This window comes from Prinia subflava, chromosome 5 (genome assembly GCF_021018805.1).
Source record: "Prinia subflava isolate CZ2003 ecotype Zambia chromosome 5, Cam_Psub_1.2, whole genome shotgun sequence".
NCBI lineage: Eukaryota > Metazoa > Chordata > Aves > Passeriformes > Cisticolidae > Prinia > Prinia subflava.
This window is the reverse complement of record NC_086251.1, coordinates 47,106,483-47,130,475: the sequence shown is the minus strand read 5'-3', so window position 1 is coordinate 47,130,475 and position 23,993 is coordinate 47,106,483. Positions and strand designations below refer to the sequence as shown.

Sequence of the window (23,993 nt, the reverse complement as noted above, 5' to 3'; positions counted from 1 at the left end):
AGTATTCCAACCATATAATATTGGGTTGCAGTCTCTGTCTGTCTAGTGAAAAAAAGTCTCTTTATCCTTTCCAACTTCCCTGTCAGATATTCCCAAGACATAAAGAAAATTTGCAGGAAAGGATATTCAAGCACTGCTAGACACCTTGGTTGTTCTAAGAGGTGTTACTGTTTTCTGTCCACATAGCTTTGCTTCTGTTCTTTGGTATCTAAAGTGTGCACCTTCTGACTATTGCTTTGAATTCAAGTTTTTGGCCACTTCACAGAACTTTTTTGCTCTGCTTGCAAATACTACTTTTGTTACTGTCATTTAGGGGAGGGAAGGGCTAGAAGCCATGGCATGCCTACATCCATTGCCTTTTGAGAATGCTGACTTCACTTCCTTGTTCTCAGAAGTTTGCTCTTTGTTTAATGGCAAGACATTTGAATTGCAGTTGACTGTGTGCCAATATTGTCTTATAATCAAGGAGGCCCCTGCTTATTGATTGCCTTGAAAAAAACAACCTTCTAAAAGCTCATTGCTTTTCTAATTTAAAAAAATAATGCTCTTTAATTTTTGGGAAGTTGTCTATTGTAATTCTGATGATGGAGTAGCTTTGGCTACTACTCTGTAGGGGATAAAATCACAAGTTCTAGATAATCTTTGATTTCAGAGGTAAAGTTTCAGGGTGTTTTTAACAGATTTCGTAACATTTAAGTGGTTAATTCCTTATGCATATTAATAGATGCATATCCTTATATCAGAACAGGCTTAAGCAGCAAAAGTTTAGCTCTTTCCAGCTTTACTTGTTAGCCTAAGTTAAGTCTTTTCAACTCCCTACAAAGTTTTCCATTTAGTTGGTGGCATTACATTTTTGTTAATAAATATGGGTGCACATGGGAAAGATGTTATTCTTCAGTCTCAACAAGGCTGATGGGAAAAATGCCATCTGAAATTTGGTGGTTTTTTGGCCTTCCAAATCACTACAAGCAGCAGTGCTATTTCTTCAAACATTGAGAACCTGTCAGAATAGCACCTAACTCTTGAGTACATGTGGGTTTGTGATTAATTAAATGATTAAATTTCTAACATGCTGTATTTTTATTGTTTTAGCTTCACACTTTCCTAGTAATGGAATTGCTGAAGGGAGGAGAATTGCTTGAACGTATTCAGCAAAAGAAACATTTCAGTGAGACTGAAGCCAGTCACATCATGCGCAGACTTGTTTCAGCAGTGAGCCATATGCATGATGTAGGAGTAGTCCATAGAGACCTGAAACCTGAGGTATAGTGACTTGTATATATACGTTTAGACAATAAGTTATTAAATGTCTGGAATGTGATCTATCTCTCTTTCTCCAGTCTTTTTTACAGAGTTTTCTACTTCTGTATTTTTAATTAGATGTTACCACTTTAGTTAACGAATTCTGTAGATCTTTTTCTGTTTATAGGTAAAAGTAACTGTTAGAAAACATTTGTAGTTCTGTAAGCAATCTCTACTCTTAACTTGCTCAAAAACATCCTTTGCCTATTTGGGAACATTTTTCCCTAGCGTGTATTTATTGTGTGAAACAGTTCATAAGCAGAGCTAGGTTGCTTGGGTATTTTGCCTGTACATTTCCACCTTTTGTTTGATCTTAATTTCCTCAGTAGGGCTTATTTTCCAGTTAAATACAAAATGAGCACTAGCTGAGATGTGTGATTTGAGTTCAGTAGTTTGCCAAAAGAAACAATTTATTAGTATCTCTTTTTCAGTAACTGCTTTTCTGATATTTTTGTTGTGCAGCGACATCGTGCCTCCTAGGCTATTCAGTTTACCATTAAAAGATTGACCACTGGCTTTGTTCTTCTTGCTGGAGACAGTGTTTTCTTGGGTGCTTTTGCCAGCAATGGGTTGGGATGTGTGTTTTCTTGAGCCTGAAAATAGTACAGATTCATGTTGATTCATCCAGTAAGGATGTTATATTGTAGGGTGATTACAGCCATGACACCCCAGGAAATAACTGTTACTTTTGTAGCAGGAGTTAAAAGATAATCCAACATTTCTACTGATGTTTTATCTTTTTGTAACATACTTTCAGTGATATGAAAGACTCGGTATTTTATAGTAATTCCAATTCAACTGATAAAGAAATCTTTTAGGTGTTGCTAGTTGTTTTTCAAAACCAATCCAAAATATGAGTTTGAAAGAATCTCTGTCCTGCACTTCTGTTGTAAGTAAATAGTTAAAGAGGGGCAATTTTGAAATTCTAATGTGTGAGTTGACAAAGTCATCAGAGAAACTTTTTCCAAGAGTCACATCATCAGGGTAAGAAAACAGCATTTGAAACAAGTAATTATTAAAAGGGTGAAACCAACTCTCCTTTCTGTCTTCTATTCTTGGACTTACTGCCACTTTGAATATAAAGGCACAATAAAGCAGAACTTCAGCTGCATGGTTAATTAGGCAGTCTTCAATTCTGCATTATGTTCAAGAACAGCAGTCTGAGAAGTCCAGGTAATGAAGGGTTAGCAAACAGCTTGCAGAATCCATTCCCTCCACAAAGTTGGACATAACCTGTTTGTCTCCTTCCTGCTTGTTTTGAAAGTTACTATTTTAGGTTCTGACATGAATTTAGTATGGGATATGCAGGTTTCCCAATATAGATATGGTTAGTGCACTTCTCTGTAAAAAGATGTATAGGAAATTCTGTTGCTTTTCCAAGAATTTCAGTCAGTTTTTTTTATGTTCAACTTTGACATCTAATGTGCTATTGATAATTCTTTTTTAAAATGTCTGGCTGGTTAAATGTAACTAAGAATGAGACTTTTTGAACTTTATGGACTGGAAGACTTCTATTTAGCAGCGGTAATTAGATCACATATGTTGGTCTACAAAACAGAGGAAAAGTACTGGATAGAAAACAGGGAATTCATAGGAATAAAGAGTTTGTGTAGCATATCTGACCATATTTGGAGCCTCTCAATAAAGGATTTGAGGACTGTTTCTGCGAAGTGATCATTTATCTGTAAACTTCTAAAGGTTCTAAACGTATTACAACGAAATGTAACAAGTGAGAGAGAATGTTGTTTGTATATCCTAATCTATATGTGGAATATAGCTGTAAATGTTTGGGGGATGAGAGGGTTCTGAAATACACTTTATTTGCCTAATTAACAGGAATACCTGAACCTGGTGTAGGACTTCACCTTTCGTTCCATGCATAACCAAATTAAGTTTTATCATAAGAAAGGTCTTTTTAAAACAATGTTACTCATTCCTTATTTACTCATACACTACATAACATCACCATAGAGAAAAGACTATTATATTAATCACTTATTCTTGTTGTATGAATATTTTTGCTCAAATTAGGTTTCCTTTTGATTCATTTACACAACAATTAAAAACTGACTTTTCTGAATGTGCATTAAGCCATATCAGCAGTACAGAAAGCAAAATGCTAACATACTGTTTTGTAGCAGCTATTTTCTTTTATCTATAACGAATGCTCTCAGGTTCTCCTTATTGATCTGCTGGCAGTCTAGCAATCATTTTTTTACTCTTGTTAATGAGTTTGAAATTAATTAGTTTGTGTGAGTCATTCACCTTTTGTATTACAAAGTTAGATAGGACTATAGGATTTCTAATACTGAAACTTTTCCTAGGATTCACAGATTGAACAGTAGAGGCAATAGCAAAATAATGCTCTTCTCTCAGAAGCTGAAGGGAAGACTGGAATTAGCTTATGATTCATCTTGGCCTCAGACAGTTTTTCTGTGACTTAGCTTTCCTCTTGTATCTTTTTTGGCAAATACAAATACTCAGGGGAGAAAACAGAAGCAGATTGCCTTATACTTTCCAAACTGATAACAACTTGTCTGTCTTCAAGTCCAAAGTGCCACATTCCAGTGTGTAAAGCTGGAATTCTCAGGGACTGCTGTACCACTGTCTCTACCTTGGTGTAAGGAGTAGGTTTGTGGCTGTTACATGGCCTTCAGTGCTTGAACGCTGTTGGTCCCAGGCCTCTTCCAGAGTGCAGATCCGTGCTGGCTTTGCCCCCCGTGCCAGACAGCTCTCAGTGAAACCTCTGAGCTTCTGCACTTCCTAACAGCACTGCATACCAAGGTGCATCTTTTTACCACCATGCTTCACTTTCAAATGGCTCTTGTGCATTGTTGTCCTCATGGCAATGCTGTGTTACCACTTGAGTTCCAAAGACCATTCAGTCCGAGTCAGGATGAGCAGTGGGAGTCACCCACACCAGAAAGCTATATATTATTGTTCACAATTAGTTATATTATATACTGTTCACAGTATGCCAGAAGGAAGTGAAAGCTTAAGAAAATTTGCTTTTGTTTGAGGAGGAAGGCAATTCTCCCATCTCCAGACATGTTGATGTCTTTGGGTTTTTTTTCTTGTCAGTGTTCCCAGAATTCTTTTCTCCACTGTTCTCTGCTACATATCCATTTTCAATAGTAATCTCAGAAATGCCCTGACTTACAGGTATGCAGGGACAGGTGAACACGTCACATTTCTTAAAACCCAGAATATTGTTATTTCTGCTTCTCTCTTGCCCCAGTGTCTCACAGTTCACTTTTCCTCTAGATAATGGAAAATTTTCTGTAGTGATAGATGTAGTAAATTAGTTATAACCAATTTTTTATCCAGTGCTAATATTGATTTTTGCCTTTGCTTTTCAGAATTTACTATTTACAGATGAAACTGATAATTCAGAAATAAAAATAATTGATTTTGGTTTTGCCCGTTTAAAACCACCTGATAATCAGCCTCTTAAGACTCCGTGTTTTACTCTTCATTATGCTGCCCCAGAGCTCTTGAATCACAATGGTTATGATGAGTCTTGTGATCTGTGGAGTTTGGGAGTCATTTTGGTGAGTGAGTGAGGTTTTTAACTATAATTTTATTGCATGTATTTACTTTTTGTTAAAATGCAAGGGACTTGAGATAATTTCAGACATAAATTGGGTACATGCTGAATTCAAGGGAGATGAAAATACTTCTGCACAAACAATATGTTCCAAAGACAGATCTCTTCCAGGAGCAGAAAATTTTTTTACCAAGTAGGAAATAAAATTTAACATTTTTGGGAATGGAAATATTACTTCATACAGTCAGCTTCTCAAAAAGATATATGCCTGTTAGGGGATTTTACAGGCATCCATATACTCTTTCTACAGTTTCAATTCAGAGAGGGAATCAACCTGTATTTTGATCTATAGAAAATTAGTTTCATTAGATATAAGTGGGGTAGAAATATGTTTTGTTCATTGCATCCTGGAATAGGTGAATGTTTTTTCTAACAAGGTCTCTAGAGAAAGTCTTATATATTTAAATTTTCTATAACCTAAAAGTTATGCTAGGCCAAGTTTTATTGCGTAGCATTGGTGATGCAAACTACAGCCCTTCATAATTATCAGCAGAGTTTGTCTATAAATACACTATGTTTCCTAATGCTGCTTTTGTTCTTGTGACAGTACACAATGCTGTCAGGACAAGTGCCATTTCAGTCTCAAGACAGAAGTTTAACATGTACCAGTGCATTGGAAATCATGAAGAAAATAAAAAAGGGAGAATTTTCCTTTGAAGGAGAGGCATGGAAAAATGTTTCTGAAGAGGCTAAAGAGCTAATTCGAGGTATTTACAAGTATTTCATGTACATTATGTTTTTATTTAAAAAGATAACATTTGGAGAACCATACAATATCTGGATGCTGTAATCAGCTCCAGAGTGTCTAACCTGACAGAGCAATATGCACAGCTTGAGCTATGTAGTGACCTCTAATACAAGCAGTGAGTAGGGATGGACACATCAGAATGCATTACAGATTGCTGGAATGCCTAGCAGAGTTTTCTAACGTGGTAAGACGCTGATAAAGTTAGTGGGGTTAGAAGGAACTGAAGAGCTTCAGGAAAAGTGAACTCAGTTTTATATTTAAAAGCAGAGATTTTCTATTATGTTATTTTTGCTTTTCTAAAAAACCAAAACAGCTTTATGAGATGTCTTAAAAGGTGAACTTTTGCATTAAAATGAATTAATTACTATTTCTTTTCCATTGGCTATTTTTAATTTGTGTACCAAGACTTAACTGTATTTCTGAGCTACTTCATTGACATTTGCTTTGATTCCCCTAAGCTTTTGAGCATCTAATTATGTTTTCATCATGGGCTAGACACCTGCCTTAATGCTACTTAGATGGAGTTCTGAATTTCTGTTGAAGCAGGCTTGGAAGGAATTTTTCTGCCAAAAATTTAGAGATTTCCAGATTCAGACTTGAGTGAATTGTGCAGAGAATCTGAGCCTTACTCTTTTGAACTTCATCCTAGACAGGTTTTAAGTGAAGAAATCATTTGGTAGTTCTGAGTTTGTGTGAAGAGAGATGTGAGTTATCAAACAGTTAAATATCAGTTTTTTGCTTTTAAGATTCTTCTGGAGAGGATGATAGTATAACATTGGGTGAGCCTTATCTAGGATAAATATTAGCATACCTAAGATAAATATTGACATTAGTTACTTATCAAAGCAATGCATGAGATTTTATTAAGAAATATTTACATTTTCTATTGATCAGAGATAAACAGCTGACAGTTTTAAAGAATGTAATGTGTTTCTATTAGGACTTCTTACAGTGGATCCAAACAAAAGAATTAAAATGTCTAGCCTGAGATACAATGAGTGGCTTCAGGATGGCAGCCAGCTCTCCTCTAACCCTCTGATGACGCCTGATAACTTAGGCTCTTCAGGAGCTGCAGTGCACACGTATGTCAAAGCCACTTTCCATGTAAGTTCTGAGAAATGTTGTGTCACGTGCTATGTTTTGTAATGTGGCATCTAGATTTGTGTGTTTTCTCTTAACAACAATACTTCTCTCTTCTTATAATTCAGTATATGCTTATAGCTGGATTTTTGCCCTTAACATTTCCTCATAACATCTCTGAGGGAGTACATGAAAATATGAATAATGAAGCAAGAATAAATTTCTTCAAGATATTTATGTTCATAAGGATTTGGGCATTGAGTGCTGTTCTTGAAACAGCTAATAAAAGTATTCTGTTTCTTAGAAAAATCTATTAAAAGATTTTCAAACTTTTATAAAACAGAGAACAAACTTTATATTTAGCATAAGTAGCTGTTTGTCTTTTTGTTCTTATGGTTACTAAGTTGAGATAGAATTTCTGGAATATATGTAGTTCATGTTTTTTATATCATGGATGCTTTTTTAGTGTACTTGCTTGTCTACTGTTGTAGATTTATTTAAATAATTCAAACTGCAACTGTATTTTACAATCATAGTGTTGATTCTCATGATACCCTCTACAGAGAATAAACCAAAATAGAGCAGATTTATGCTGAAATGCTTGCAGGTGCTTTTTAGGAAGGAGAGAAAAACAAAGTAATTGTTTCTTGGAGAGATCCTGATAATGCAACATAATTTGGGATGAAAGAAAAACTGTAATCTAACAGTGTCTTCTCTAAAAATGTAGTGTTTAATAGGTTAAGGCTTAATAAATAATACTTGTAAAGTAAAAAGAACAAGGAAAGGAAGATGCCAGTCAATAATGTTATGTATTGACTCATGTATCTGTAAAGGCTGGTAGAGTCATTGTTACAGCTACAATAGGAACTAGTCAAGAAATTACATTTTGTCTTATGATGTATCATAGACTATTCAGAATAAGTGATAAGGCATAAAATGTGTTAAATCTCTTGAAAAACTTGGAATTACCTTTTATTTTTGAACAGGCCTTTAACAAGTACAAAAGGGAAGGATTTTGTCTCCAGAATGTGGACAAGGCACCTCTTGCAAAAAGGAGGAAAATGAAAAAAACAAGTACAAGCACAGAGACACGTAGCAGCTCTAGTGAAAGTTCCCATTCTTCTTCCTCTCATTCTCATGGTAAAACTACACCTACAAAGACATTGCAGCCCACGAATCCTACAGACAGCAATAACCCAGAAACCATCTTCCAGTTCTCCGACTGAGAAGCAGAGGATATCCTGTCTGGAGGAGTTCAGTGGTTATAGACTTCGGCAGTACCTGTATTGTCTTCTCCTGCCCGTCCTCCCTTTGGCTTACAGGCTGCTGCAGGAAGACGTCTGTTGCTTTAGAAATGTATTTTAGTCATACCTTTTTAGCTTTGTATTTCCATACCTTTCCTTTTGGCGTTGTTTGGTATCACTGGATATAGTATAATACTGTTATACAACCAACATTGTATTCTCTGGGGGCTGAAGTACTGGTGTGCAGTCAAGCTCAAGGTAAGTGGCTCTGCTGCTCTTGGTACCACTTGGAAGAAGACTGTTCCTCAGTGTCACAACCCTCTTCCCAGTTTCTTCCCCACTGCTCAAAGAAAGGAAAGCTCTGTAACATATCTAGAACTTCGGAATCTTCTGCTCTTAGCCAGCTCTGTGAAGAATGTTATAGAATTTGATTCTTCATGCGTGTAAAGAATCATTGGTACAATGCACCAAAGCAGTATAGTACTTTAAAGCCTTTTAAATTTATGGTTACATTCTGTCCCATTTATTTGAATTTTAAGATCAAAAATGAAGCAGTATAGAACTCTTATTTTCTTTAAAAAATAACTCCACATATCTTGTTATAAACAACTGAGAATAGCAGTCTTAGATTTTATTTATTTTTTTATTTTTTAAAAACGCTTCTAGAGTAAAAGATATCTGATAAGGTGAGAATTCTAATACTGTGATACAAGAATTTTTTTTTTTAAGTTACTAACTTCTAAAAGATTTTACAGATTCTAAAATGTAATGCTATAAGAGAAAACTAAATTTCGTATTTCATGCTTTGAAAAGTGATCACAGGTTAAAATACCTATTTCAAGATTTAATTATAATTTATATTTTCTTTTTATAGTTACACAATAATTTTAAAATACTAAGATTTTTTTAAAGATGAGTGAACTCCAGTTTCAACATTTGTTACTATAGGGTCCATAAAAATGCATACCAAGTTATTTGAATTTTGCATTGTGCAAATATGGCAGTCTAATAGTAACTGTAAAATATTAGAATATATGCTTTATTTTTTGCACTTTAGGACATCCAAAGGAGATGTTTTAGAATAAAGTGCACTCAGATCTCTCTTCCTACAAGGTGCTGAGCACTGTTTTATTGGGCTGAATGACCTGAAATCCACCATATTTGGTGGTTGTGGTCATTGTGAAGGAGAATTCTGTACTTTGCAGGAGTGAATCCCTGTATATTACCCACTGTTTTCATTCCTTACTGTAAAATGCAAAGCTCTTTCTATTTTGCTTTTACATTGTATATAACAAATACTAGACTTGGGCACCTTGTGTAGTGTAGATGTTAACAACTTATGCACTGGGAATACTAAAGGGAAATTATATTGAACACTGTGCTTCACAACTTGTTCACTGTGGTGTTCTACAGTGAAGTATTTCCTACTGTGATAGTATAGTATGTAAATAACTGTTTGGAATCATAAATGTGACTTACAGAAACATCAGCATAAACTTTTAAATCAGTATATTTTATAAATTTATGGAGAGCTCTTTTATAGCTTGTATTCTTAATGACTAGGGGTAACTTAAGTGCTAAAGATAACTCCTGTTTTGCAAATGCTTACATGTGTAAGTTTCCACTGAAGTCAGAGAGGCTCCTTGTCATATGCCTAAATTTGTGTGATGGAAGACCAATTGACTAGAGGATTTTGTTAACAGCTGTCTCTATCCTAAAGTAACCTTAATCCAAACCCTATGCAAAAAAAAAAGGTTATAGAAATTGTTTATATCAGTGGTTTTATTTATAGAATTATATCAGATATCAGTATTGACAAATACAATACATCCATGTTTACAGGGATTGTGTGTATCAAAACAAGGCTTTGTAGCCCAACATGTTTGTTCTGTGTTTCTTTAATATAGATAATGGCATTCTGAGGTTTTGGAATTGCTCATGTGAAATAGTTTACTACTTTCTTGATGTGAATGTCAACAGTAATTGCAGCATTAATTTCAGGTTGATGTGAATATTGAGATTTGCACTGTTTATGTAGAAGTAGAATATTTAAAGATCAGTCTATGTGCTAATAACACAATCAGTTTTAAGTGGCTGATGTTAAAATATTGAAAAATAATTGTCAATGTAATATATTCAGGTTTGCTTTCTGAATGCTCTCTTTGGAAGTAATCTCAATAGTGAACATGGCTCATTTGTAAAAGAATACTTTTCCTCTCCCAAATAAACTTGCTGTAAATACAACAAACAATCCACCATTAATACTTGTTATGCAGACGATGTAAGTGAATTGGGAGATTGGAGAACAGGTTGTATGTAAAGTTTGCACTTTGAGGAGTTCGTGGAACTTGTTGTCTTCAGGATGATGACAACAAAAAGCAATTTCAGTCTGATTTCATTTAAGTGTAAGAAACTTTTGGATACCAGGTGGATTTGGAATATTGTGACCCAGCTAAAAGAACTTGAATGTTAGGAACACGGAACAGTTTTTTCCCTGTTGGGAAATTTAAAGTGTTTCTTGACAAACTGATGAAAAATGAAGAATGTTTGCACTAAACAATAGGTAACAAAGATACTAAGTACTAGAGATAATGGCTGTACTGTCAATCTTTTTTTCTACACAGATTTTGAGTGACTGTTGTGAGACTGAAGTTATTAGTATACATCACTTGTATCAAAGACAACTTTTATAGCTGAATATTTCTGTGTCCTCTTTGTGCTCCCATGGTAGTTGTTTAATAAAAATTTAAACCCAGGGTATTTCTTTGGACAGGGCTAAGTACATTTAGGTATTACCTTGTCTTTGCTTTGAACCAGTTACCCAGGGTAGCTGAAATGTTTCTGACCTCTGACTGCCTGCTGCCTCCAGGTAACAGAGCTCTTGAGGAAGTAGATTTGACAGTAAGCTGTCTGAATTTTTAGATTAGCATAAACAACTGTACATGCTTTGTACATGTACATGTACATTGATACATTGAAACTTGAGTTGCAACTAGGCTGCTTAAGAGTAAGTTTACTTCTTGTTCTGATGTCTCTGCAGGAGTGTATTTACTCTTTTGCAGAACAGTGTTTTAATCTCTTGACCAGCCTGGAACTCAAGGTCATATATAAAGACCATGGGCCATGTTTGCATACTCAGACCACTGTTTCAAATTTGAAGTGTACAAATTAATCTTCATTAGTACTATAAATACTTTATATTGTCTTGGTGAAGAGATGTTACACTGTAAATGATGTATATACTTGGATTAAGTTTTCTTCACAGTGCAGCAGCACTGTGATACCTCAATCAGCTTTAATGTTGGTAATGATATCTGTCTGCTGTCAGAAATACAGTGCTATCAGCAATGTTGTAGGCAGATTTGTGTGAAAAGTCAAATTTCTTATGAGTAAAAATTTCAATTAGTGTGGGTTTTAATCTAATCTTCAAAGTACTCAATATCTGGTAAAGCCATTTCTTTGTAATACTTTTAGAAACACAAATACTTCTATTAGCAGGTAATTCTGCTAAAGCATTTAAAGAAGTACAAAGAAAATAACATGACTTACTGTTTCTCTGGCTTAGTGAAATTTCTATACTTCAAGGAAAAGAATCAGTGTATATGGCATGTGTATTGTTTACTGCTATGAAAAAAAACCCTATTAAACACTTTGTTAAACAATTGGGAGCGAGGGGCAACATGTATTGCATCACAGAATGGATTGAGGCTTCAAACTGGCTCTGCTGATGGACATATTTTCTCAGCCCTTTTCCATGGCTACTTTTCTGAACAAAACAATAATTCCTACACAGCTGTATCCCTTCTCAGTCATCTGAGAACAGAATAATTCTCAGCAGAAAATATGGTTCAGTGGTTGTAATGAAATGTTACACAAACATCTTATATTTTTAATTTGTGCATGTGTTCTCTGCATGCATGTAGATGCATGCTGTATTGCATGTCTAGATCTCAATTTAAAGTAATATGCCTTGATTAAGAGAAATTGTATTTTAAAAATGGGTTCTGAACTCACACAGATTTGGAGGACCAGATAAGGACACTGCCACAGAACAGGAAGGTTGTAAGAAGTCAGAGGTGAGAAGCTTCTGGGAAGATATTTTCAGGGGTAATTTCTCCCTTCGCTATCTCCATGTGCATGTATTATTCACTGACAATGAGTTGCAAGCTTTCTTGCCAGTTGTCCAACATAAATATATTTCCTACCTCTGCAGGTGCCTGAGTATCTCTGTGTGTAGCTTTATAACATTTAGTTCATCATATTGAAATTCTTCATTCTTTCTTCATTTTTTCCCCATGTGAAGTGGAGAAAGTGAGTCTTTTTCAAATTCCGGTTTTTGCATGGCAAAACATGACATTGCTTTCCTTCAGTTGAGAGAGTTGACTGAATATTGTGGATTGAGAGAACAGAATATAACATGGATATCTCAGCTAAAGAAATAAAAGTGCTTTGATCACTGTCTGCCAGTGAGGAACACTTCTCAGTTTGGTCCTTTGGCCCACAAGGCACCAGATTCTCTAAAAGGAGAAGAAATGAGAGCTGTTCTTTTGCTCTCACCTGCCATCACACACTTTTATATATCACATATTAAATAGATTCTGAAAGTTCAGAACACCTGTGTAGAAAACTCAGACTGATTCCTCTAGTCTGCACTAGAAAATAAAGCTTTCAATTACATAGACCAGCTGAAACAGTCTCTTGTTTGTTGTATCCAGAAACTGCATAATGGAGAAATGCAAGAGACCTGCAATAACATAAATTTCAAGAAAACCTGTATTTTGGCAACCTTCATGTTCTTTGTGATAGAAATGGAAGACAGCAATTGGCTGGGAAACAATTGTAAGTATTTAGGTAGAGATGCTATGGGCTGCTCTGACTAATACTTTATTCAGTGGTAGAAAGGAATCCATATTATTCACATGTAAAATTGCTTTTAGAAATTGGCAACCAATCTAGCTGTATTTACAAGAGCCATGCAGAAGTCTGCTGACTTCCTTTGAAATGCCAGTAATAAAGGAAAAAAACCAGAACTCTTCTTTAATTGCTTCAGGAACTGCCAAAAAACCTAACAGACAAAACTGCAAACTGATTGCAAACTTCTTACAGCTTTCTTAATACAAAGATATTTGTCAACAAATCCAGCATCAAATGTTATCAAATCTTGGTCTTATTTATGTTCATCTGATTTTCCCTAGTTGTTTTTTTATTTTGGTAAGTATGTAGTTGTCTTAGTATGACCAAAGGTCTATTTTCATAAGTAGGAGAAAAATCGAAGGATTTAGGATTAGGCCTTGTGAATAACCAAAAGAAATCTGTTTGGAAGGGTAACCATTTCAAAGTATGCATATATATTAATGATATTTGCTGATGAAATTGTCTAACCAAGTACATTTTATCTAAGTCACAGGTGTGATTTTGTGTGACATTCAGCTATGCTAAAAAGGCTTTCAAGTATGAAGTCTTTGGAGTTTAGGAGAGTCAGAGGAAGGGGGAAATTTAAAGATGATGCTGCAAAGAGGATTGTCCCTAAGATACTGAAGTGACTGGTTACAGAGGTACCATCGTATGGGCTGCAGAAGCTCACTCAGTAGTAATAGTACACATGCTTCTTTTCCTTTAAAATTAATATAGAGTGGAGAAGAGAAACTAAATTCACAAAAGCAGCAAATACCTCAAAGATTATCTCAGATGTCTCCTTAATGAGTTTTCATCCTTTAAACAGATATCTCTGCTGTATGTAACAGTTACTCTTGTTGAAGCTATGCCTGCTTGAGGGAACTGGATCCCTCTCTGTGGTGATGTGCTCACTGTAGAGGGATGCTAAAAATTAGAACTCAAGGTGCTGTGTCCCTGCTGCTTTTAAGTTCAAGTGTTCATACAGTGCTGTTCAGTATGTATCACCATGTCAGTCCAATTGATATTCAGCTGTGGCAGGTCAGTGCAATTTTAGTGCTGTCAAATTAAAAGGAAGAGTCGAGATCTACTTCAGGACCAAAGTAAGAACAGGTTTTGAATCTTAACATACATGTGGATTACAAAAATGAATAAAAGTTTGGCATTGGCTTTCGACCTTGACAGTCTAAAGATGCTCCTGCAGCAAATGTGGATACGTCCAGATATCTGTACAGTATTGATCTCTTTCACCTGCAGAGAAAGAAACCTGCAAAATTATTTCATGCCAGATAAAAACTTTTGCTGGAGTCCTAGTAGAAGAAATCATCCCTAATTTCTACCTTTACCTTTGAAGCTATGAAGGCAAAAATGAATTGGTGACAGATTCTGACAGCTGGTTATAAAGGAGCAGGCTGTGTTAATTTGCTGCGAGAGGAACAGGGCGTTCTATTTCATGTGTCAGTGTGGGCAGGGAGTGGGGAGAGGGAAAGAAATGGGAAGAAGGGAATGCTGAGTGCTTTGCCTCTCTGTAATTTACAGGACATTCTGGTTGCACACCGTGCTTTTGAAGGAGCAATGATCTCCACATTCAATTAAAATATTTTTGAATGAAAAAACCCACACAGATTAACCTGACAACTTTTCTTCTTGGAAACAGTGCCATTTTTAAATGGCAAATGCAGCGTCGTGGACTTTGATTTCCTCATTTCCTTAATGGCAGTTATCAACAGATTACAGCAAAATTTTCTTTCTGACAAATACACACCTCTCTAAAATAATCTTTGTCATGCCAACAAAGTGCAAAACCTTGTGATAGAAGGTTATCAAAAAGCAAGAGAATTTTTCTCAGTATTCAGAAAACGAATAAGGACTGTTGGAGTGAGTCCACAGGAGGATTCTGAATTTGATGGAAAAAGTATTAGAAGAAAGGATAATTTTTGAATACAGTGGTGGAGAAAATACAGGAAAGCTGTGTTCTAGAAGACTGCTCAGGATGTATGGAAGATTGGTGGAACCAGATGTCAGGTGAATGCTCCTGTCTCTAGAGCTGTTAAAGCATAACTGTGCCTATTTGAAGAATGATAAGCCCAGCCTGTAGGCCTGTCCTGTCAGAGCCACAGGTTTTAGGAAAATCTAGTGTTGGGCTTCTTTCTTGGAGGTACTTCTTATTTGCAAGTCTTGTTAACCACCAGGGTATGATCAACATTTAGGAGATGAGACTCTTCCCCTACTTTGGAATGGTAACTGTAACTGCTGATCTTCAGCAGTCTGTTTTCTTCTTCAGGCTATGATGTTCAAACTAGGAAGAGATTTTGTTTTTGTTGCCCCACATTGTGTGGTTAACCACTGTGGTGGCTTCAAAGTTAACGCAAAGCCATCTGGAGAAATACCTCATGTCATTGTTAACGAGTCACCCTCAGATTCCCGTAGGAGAAGCTCTTGCCTGAGCTGTGCGCAGTGCAGAGCAAGAGCCTGGATCTTCCCTGTGGTTGCTGGTGGTCTGCACATCCATTGTTCTTTCTACTCTTGAAGTTGTGTGTGCTGGGAATGCTTCTCACAGAAAAATGTGAAAAAAATAAACCAAACATCTGTATGCTAAGCAGGTGATGATACTTGGGTGAAGGCAGTTTTATGGGTAATAACCAGGGAGTTTATTGGCTGTTGGAATATGTGTGACTTCTCTGGCGGTAGGGAGAAGTATCTGAACAAGTCTCTAAGACAGACTGATGGTATTTGAGCTATTACTGATCTCTTCCTCTCTTTGGAGGAGAATGTAGGAATATGTCTATATATGGTAAAATCCTATGGTATAATGGTATCATCATATCTAAAGAATCCTACATTTTTCTAGTATACATTTGGATTAAGTAAGTTATTCAGGTTTTTTTTAGGTTTTTCAGGGTGTGTATGGTGTTTGCTTTTCATTACTATTATTTATTTTTACTCCTCTTATTGTATACTTAGCTCTGTCCTGGCCATTCTATTTATGTTAACCCACTTATCTCTGATTTCTGTAGTCTTTCTGCTTGTTCTGAAGGGTAATACATGGGTATTTCTCCCCAAAAAGAGCTGTAGTGTCAAGTGACCAATTTACCAAGGAAATAAAAGTATGAAGAAATGCTATGCTATAAACATTTTCCTTTATCAGTGTGGAAATACCCAGCTTAAATTGCACTGGTCATGAAATAGGTACCTTACTCTTCAGATGATTTACCAGACAAACAGAATGGGTAGTGTTACAAGTACAAAAAGAACAGTTTTAAAAATAGCTAAATAAAAACTTTGGGCAGGGGAAATGAGTGCAAACCAAAAGGTATGAGCTGAAGTAGCACCTTCAAACTTGTATCTAAATATACTCTGAACAAGGTGCCAGATCTGGCTGGCTGTCTTATCTTTGACACTTTGAAGTACAGTTAGGTCAGCAGCAGGTAGGAGAAATCATCTTTGTCCTGTAGATGTGGAACTTCAGATTTGCAGGGAGCTGTGCTTGGATCCAGTAGGAGCAGTAAGAGGCTGAAACTGGCAGTCCCCAGAAGTTCTGTTTGTGAATCATCTTTGTGAAGATAGCAAAGTCCACAGGAGGATAGTTCACATCCATTTCCAAGCAGCTGTAGCCACAGTAACATTATTGTTATCTACTTGAGTTTTTATCAAGCAGCTAAAAAAAGCATATGTGCTGTTCTTACTTTATCTGTGCTGATAAAATGATCTCTAGGGCAGTGAGGCAGACGGGAAATTATATTCTGTGGTTTCAGATGAATGCTAGACCTTTTGGAGGCTTCTCTGATCATGTTACTGTATTTTAAATGAACCATGTTTCAGTCATCATCTTCTCTGGAAATACCGAGTTGAGCTTTTCATAGAAAGGAACCATGACATATCAGAGGATATTAAGAGGAAAAAAATTAATTTTAGAGAATCTCAGAAGCTGCAGAGTTTGTCTTCTGACCTACAAGAGCAAGTGTTAGGCAATAGAGTTCTGAAAGGTTGAGTTAGACCAGATAAGGTAAATTGTAGTGTGTAAAGCCAACTGAATATTGTAAGAACATCAGAAATGTAATGCTGAGTCAAACCAGTGGGACCAGAATTGCACCAGCACTCCAGTGCAGATTACAGTGTGGGCTACGCTGTGGCTGCTTTGTCCTCAGTAGTCTTTTCAGTGATTCTTGGTGTTTTGTAGGTGCCACTGCACAATGCAGCAAGGATTTCAGGCAATTGTCTGTGATTTCCTGACATCCTGTATCAAATATTAATCAGCTGTCTCTAGACAAATTACTTGTGTTTAACCAGTTCATGTTGCCTGAAAAACATCCAGTCTTGTTCTGGAGACATCAAGACTAGAAGACTCCGCTGCCTCTTTGGTATTTAACCAAATAGTTAATTATTATAACTTTTATAAGATCTGATTTCTTATATAACTTTATTTGGAGAAGATCTAAACTTGTTTGGTTTGGTTTTGGTTTTTTTTGTTTTCCGTGTTACTCTGTTTTTAAATGCTGTTTTCTTTACATGATATTTAATTTCCAGAACATAAAGCAAATTTTTTTTGATTCTGCCAGTTATGACATAAACTGGTGACTTATCAGATCTCTGAACTCATATTTGCTATGCAGAAATAGCAGCTCACACTTGTTTACTGGGTCCACTTCATAGTGTTTCTGACCAGTAGGAGTATGGATCTCTTGGAATTATCCCCAGTTGATCCTAGAAAGTCTCCTTCTCCCCTCTCTGCTAAGGACCTTTGCTACATTATAACGTGGCCTTGTATGCACATTTTCTCTTAGGGTCGCATCAGGCTGGGCAGGCTGTGTTCTCCCACTGTCTTCCACCTTCCTTTAGCTCATAGGCAGGAGCCCCGTGTCCTCAGGATGCCCCTGGTGTTCCATGACCTGTCCAAAGGCTCATGATGAGACCCAGGGGAGCCACTCTTTGTTTAAGACTATTTCGTACTAATTCTGGATCTGCTGATTTTTAAAAGACTTCTCTCCAGTATTAACATAATTGAAACATCTAATTTAAATGCATGATCTTTCACTCTTTCTAAACACAGAACAAAAATAGGTGCTGAGCACTCCTTTGTCACCAACGTTTTTCTTGCCTCTGGATACTAATGAGCTGATGACATTGAAACAATTATTCATTGTCCTCGACAACTTTTTAGCTATTTGTCATAGTACTCACAACATGCAGTGTTTTCTGTCAATGTTTTAAGCTATCTACAGGTTTAGAATTTTCCGAAGTTATTTGTAGCTTTCGACTCCCTCTGGTGGTCTGGCAATGGAGCTGGCAAATAGTTTAACTATTGCTGACTGTAGCAAGCAACCCGTTTGAATGAGTGTGACATTGTATTTATTTTTACTCTTAAGAAACAGTGAAAAATGGTACGTGGCTGGTTTCCTGTTTTGAAAAGGAGAGGCCTAATGTAGTGCAAAACCGTTGTATCTTTCTAAAAACATAAAACTACTACTTTTTAAAATCCATAATTCTATTCTGGACACTATTTTCATAAGTAAATCAAAAGAAGAGGAAAATGTCTTTGCCTCTGAGGTTCAGCTTGTCTAGGAAGAAATTATTTTTTGAGTTTAAGCTAGAGATTAAGCTACAGTCTTCACATCAAGAATTTAGCTGAACTGTGTCTGTAAGTTTTGTTATTGTGCAAAGATGGTGCGAGGCCCCTCTTCACCTGCTTCCCTATGAGCAGTGTTGGACATCAGTTTGAAATAGAGCAGGAAAAAGGCTTACCGTGAGAACAGCACAGTGAAAGACCCATCATTAGACCCTAACCTGGCTTTTCCGTGAACTTAAAAGTAGCCAGAGCACTTATCTGAAATCCTGAGATCTTTGAACAAGACAAAAATGTTTTACACTAACAGGATAAAAAAAAAAAAACAAAAAAAAACCCCAGCAAACTATAGCATTTGTCTTCCCATTTTGCTTCCTATTTCTTACTACATGTTAATATAGGATAGCACATTTACTGGCACCATATAATTCTAAAAGTATGGTTGTGGAGCACATCGCAATTCAGATATAAATACATTTATTTAGCCTCCAAAAAAAAAGTGTAGTGCAGTTTTTTAAAAATTCTAGGAGGTGCCTTTTTTTTTTTTTTGGTGTGTGTAAATATGTTCACCTGTGGTGCAGAGGATATTTCCAGGCGCAGTGTGGCAGGTTTAAAATGTAGTATGAAACACTGAGCTGGAAGAATGTGATTGTAGTAGATACTGGCAGTTGAGTGATACTCTGTTGCCCTTTCATTGGCAGTGCTGGCTCCCATTTCACGAGTGGGCTTGGAAAGGACCTCTTTTGGAGTCTGACTTTTTTTTTTTTTCCGGCACATTTAGTAATTAAATTTTGGATTCAGACAATCAGTATCAATGACTGCGAGCCCCTGTCATTTATTAAAGACTGTGAATTAACATCAAGTGATTTAATGAAATAGTAAAAAACCATCTGTTTGTCTGATTGTACAGGCAATTCCATTTTCAGTATCAATTGCCCGTTATCTCACAAGTGCAGTATGAACTGAATCAGTTTGAGGGCAACAAACTACAAAATCAAAAGTCCATTGTGAAGAAAGCTTTTCAGGTTCCTAAGTTTTCTTGAATTGTTTTGTGTATGATTTTAACTCTCGAACAGCCATAAGGGCTTTATGATTTACAAGGTAATGTACATTTGCAGATGTAAGTATTTTATATCTAAGCAAATAAATTCATCTAAGTACAAAACCTTGAAATGTTGAAATAATTTGGTAAAAGTTTATTTCACTTTTCACATGATTGTCTTCCTTGCTATGAGCAGGGGTGGCTGGTTTTATAATGGGCTTGTTGTCAGATTGTTGATTTAGTGGATACTGTTCAGTCTCACTTCCCTTCAAACAGTATGTTTATACTCTTGAAAAGGAGACAAATGTCACTGTGAAATTATTTCCTCAAACAATTTTCATTTTCATAGAGATTACTGACTTCAGTAGGAATGGAGAGCTGTGTAGTTGCCTCCTTTCACTAACAATGTTGCACAAACTGAAAAAAAAACCCCTTTGATTCCAGTAAAAGTTTTGCTTCCATAATGGTTATGAGCTGTGCTTTTCTCTGTAGAGAAATTAATTATCACACTAATGAGTTTTGGCATGAGAATTTTCTGCACTTCACATTTGAGAAAATAGCAGACGGTAGTAGGAGTTGATTATGATTGTCTTAAAATACAAATAATATTTGAATTGCATCTCTGATCACTTGCAGTAGGAATATATTTAACATTCTAATAGTCATTACAATGTTGATTTTAATTGAAAGATAAAAGATTGTTATAATTACCATTTGTGCTGAGAAAAAGCTTTTTAATGTTTACTTTTTTATTTTACTATGGATATATAAAAAAAGGACTTTTATGCTGTCTTCTGTAGCATCACACTTCCCCCAAAATTGTTTTCTTTCTTTGATGTATGCTATAGGTAGAAAAATAATTTTAATAATCAGCATTATGACTAGCAGTTTCAGACAAACCTTTTGGAAAAAAAACACCATACCATTGGTCAGTGTGCCAAACTAAAACCAGAGTAGTAACTAAACTTGCAGAGTAAACACTTTTTCTTTAAATAGTGGAACAACACTGGCCATTAAGCATTGCTAACCTTTGACACAAGTTGGCTGTTAATCTTGGATTCTTCCCTGCCACTTCAGTGGAGAATAGTATTTGTCTAAGAAGCTAAAAATTTGGTCTGGAATAAAAAACCCATTGACCCTGTAAGTTTGCTTGCAGGAGGTTTTTTCCTCTGGTCTGGATTTTGAGCATTCTATTTTCATATGTTGCCTTTATAAATGCAAGTACTTTTTGAATTGGTTTTTCTAATTCCTTGTTCTAGAATGTTTAATATCTTAGCAGAGATTAAAGTGCTACTTTATTTAAGTCAGTTAATAGTCTTTCTAACACTGTCACCTGCTTAAAGGCCCATCACACCTGTTTCTCATAGATCTGTGTGGAGTACTGGTGCAGAAAGTTTCTTTACCAGGTTTATTTTCAGGTTGTGAGAAGCATGAGAGTACCATATCAGTGTATGTACTGGGTTTGTGTGGGCAGGTTTTGGTAGTGGAGGGGACGCTGCAGGAGTGGCTTCTGTGAGAAGTTGCTGAAGCATCCTTCACATCTGACAAAGCCAATGCAGGTTGGCTCCAGGATGGATCCACCGCTGGCCAAGGCTGAGTCCATCAGAGATGATAGTAAAACCTCTGTGATAACATACTTAAGAAGGAAAAAATGTTACTGCACAGATGTAATTGTGACTAGGAAGAGAGGAATGAAAATGTGTGATAGGAACAGCACTGCAGGAGCCAAGGTCCGTGCAGAAGGAGGGGCAGGAGGTGCTCCAGGCACCGGAGCTGGGATTCCCCTGCAGCCCGTGGTGCAGCCCGCGGTGAGGCAGCTGTGCCCCTGCAGCCACGGAGGATGAGGGAGCAGAGATCCAGCTGGAGCAGGTGGATGCCCAGAGGAAGGCTGGGGATCCATGGGAACACGCTCCTGACAGGGACCTGCAGACCCGTGGAGAGAGAAGCACAGGTCAGGGAGGATTTGCTGGCAGGACTTGTGACCCCAGGAGGGACCCACACCGGAGAAGCCTGTTCCTGAAGGACTGCATCCTATACAAATGGACCCAGGCTGCAGCAGTTCCTGCAGAACTGTAGTCCCTGGGAAGGACTCACACTGGAGAAGTTCATGGAGAACCGTCTCTCATGGGAAGAACCACACACTGCAGCAGGGGAAGGACTCCCCTCCCTGAGCCATGGCAAAAACAACAGGTGATGAACTCACCAAAACCCCTGTTCTCTGTCTGCCTGTGCTGCCAGAGGGCAGGAGGTAGAGCCCAGGAAAGAGGGAGGGGTGGGGGGGAAGGTGTTTTTATGATTTAGTTTATTTCTTATAACTCTGCTCTAATTTTGGTTGGTAATAAATTCAATTAATATCTGCAAATAGAATCTGTTTTGCCTGTGCCAGTAATCAGTGAGTGACCTCTGCCTGCCCATGTCTCAACTCCTGAGCCTTTTGTTGTATTTTCTCTCCTTGTCCACTCTGGAGGGGAATGATCATGGCTCTGGGGGGTACCTGGCACCCACCCAGGACCAGACCACCACAGAGTGTAGCTGTGTAGTGAAAGGCCCTGTTTCTTCATAGCAAGCTCATGAAATTGCACTGAACAATCCACAACTTCTTTTCCCCCTGTGTTTGGGGGAATTGGAGTGCGAGAGGTGGCATAAGGCAAACTTGATTGACAATACATCTTAGTTACTTTTCCTGGATTTTGTATTTCCCTCCTTCTCACCAAGTATTTGGTATATTTGGTAGCCAGCAGCCTCACCTTACAAGCTGTGTATTTCTAGCCAAGTACATGTATACTCTGGTCTGCCTCAACAGTGTAATAAATAGGCCATTTCCAGAAAACAACAGTTTGTTTAAGGTTGAAAAAATAAGGGACACTTGAAAACGTGCTTGTTTTCTCTACTACTTTTATGCTATTCATTCCAAATACATTATTGTATTCCATTATGGGTCATCTACAATGGAATCTTCTCAGAGCCGTCTTGGGTGTATGGAAGTTTCATTAATGTTAAAGCAGATTTCCTAAGCATTTCAAAATGTGCTAATTCCTTTTGCATAGATGTCTCACTTCATAAATAGGAGCTGTTGAGAGAATAAGCCTGATGAGCTGCAATGTAAATATTTTAATACTATTGCTGGTAGCTTTTAGTGAAATGATGCGATCAGTGCTAACAAAATGTGTTAGAATTGTTGTGAATCAATATGAATAATCTTCATAGGCTAATTAGCTCTTTTAGAAAGTTGAAATTTTAGTTTTCATAGTCTTATCTGTAAAAGAACTAGTAGTTATACTAACAAACATTTTGAATTATCATTCTTCTCCTCCCTAATTTTTAACTTACCTTTTCTCCCCAGTAAAAAAACATGTTATAGTCAGTTTGATGTTCTCTGGAGCTTCTGAAAAATTATGTATGCAAAAAATGCTTTATTACTTATTTCTCCTTTTGATTTTGTTACGTTATTAAATCCTCTCTCCAGTCCTCCAGTACTCCATTGTATTTTTTAAATGCTGTTATGTTCCGCTACCATTTCATTTCGCTTTTAAAATCTGAAAAATATTTTGTTTGAAATGGGACTGTAACCTGAAGGTGCTATAAAAGTAACTTGACTAAAAGGCAAATTACAATATCTGAATTTTGTGTTATGCTTTTAATAACTCTGGGAATGAGAAGTAAATTACTTGAAACACTGAAGAAGACGTTTCATGCCTGTCACGGAGTTGCAATAGCTGTGATGGTCTAAGGATGATGGAAGCAAAACAAGATTTGTTGGAAGTAGTATTTATTACATTGAGGATATATAGCTGGGGAACACAGTAGCAAAACACCTGTAGTTGTGTAAGCCTAGCTCTGTTCCTGGTTAATTAGTGATTCAATGGGAATTACAGATCTTTTTAAAAATGCTTGCTGTTTCTCATGTTTCAGCTGATGATCAAAATGAAACAAAACTTCAGAAAGCACCTGTCTCTAATATATGTGATGACACACAAACTAGACAATTGTTTAGAAATTCTGTTATGTCAGCAGCTCTCTCAATGCCCATAGGCAATGTCATGTTTAAATTTAACAGATCTATTTATAGAACAGCCAGTAGTTTTACATTTGCCCAAATTTGACTTCTGGCTTTGTGAACTTGTGATTTCTGAAGACCAACATGTGCTAGATCCAGAGGAGTGCAATGAATGTAAAAGCAAAAATTACATCCAGCCTGTTTTTTGAATCTTCTTCATCCTCTGTGACAGTCATCCTCACAAACACAACCAATTTCCTATGGCTTCACTGATTTCTCATTTCTATGGATTAAAAGAATTAATTGTACAAGTCTGCACTATGATCCAAGGATGTGGAGCGAGACGCTCGAATACTTTGAATTCACATTGTGTGTAACTACACTGTATCTCTGCAAAACCTGTTCTTTCTGGCACTGTATCTTTATTTTGTGAAAAGTAAGTAGCAATTTGTGAGATTTTAAACCCTAACTAGGTATTTTTGCTACTTTTTCAGTGAAAATCAGTCAAGGTGTATAT

At 36.7% G+C, this 23,993-nt stretch overlaps 1 protein-coding gene across 2 annotated transcripts in view; it reads left to right on the top strand.

The window, feature by feature from the left end:
* Positions 1 to 23,881, top strand: part of RPS6KA5 (ribosomal protein S6 kinase A5) — an 85,312-nt gene extending 61,431 nt beyond the window's left edge. For both annotated transcript variants that reach the window (XM_063399204.1, XM_063399205.1), the window contains 5 exons: positions 1,093 to 1,263; positions 4,662 to 4,853; positions 5,457 to 5,616; positions 6,598 to 6,761; positions 7,724 to 23,881. In XM_063399204.1, coding sequence (XP_063255274.1) covers positions 1,093 to 1,263; positions 4,662 to 4,853; positions 5,457 to 5,616; positions 6,598 to 6,761; positions 7,724 to 7,963 — 927 coding nt within the window. In that variant the 3' untranslated portion in view covers positions 7,964 to 23,881. The remainder of the gene's footprint in view (positions 1 to 1,092; positions 1,264 to 4,661; positions 4,854 to 5,456; positions 5,617 to 6,597; positions 6,762 to 7,723) is intronic.
* The last annotated feature ends 112 nt before the right edge of the window (positions 23,882 to 23,993 follow it).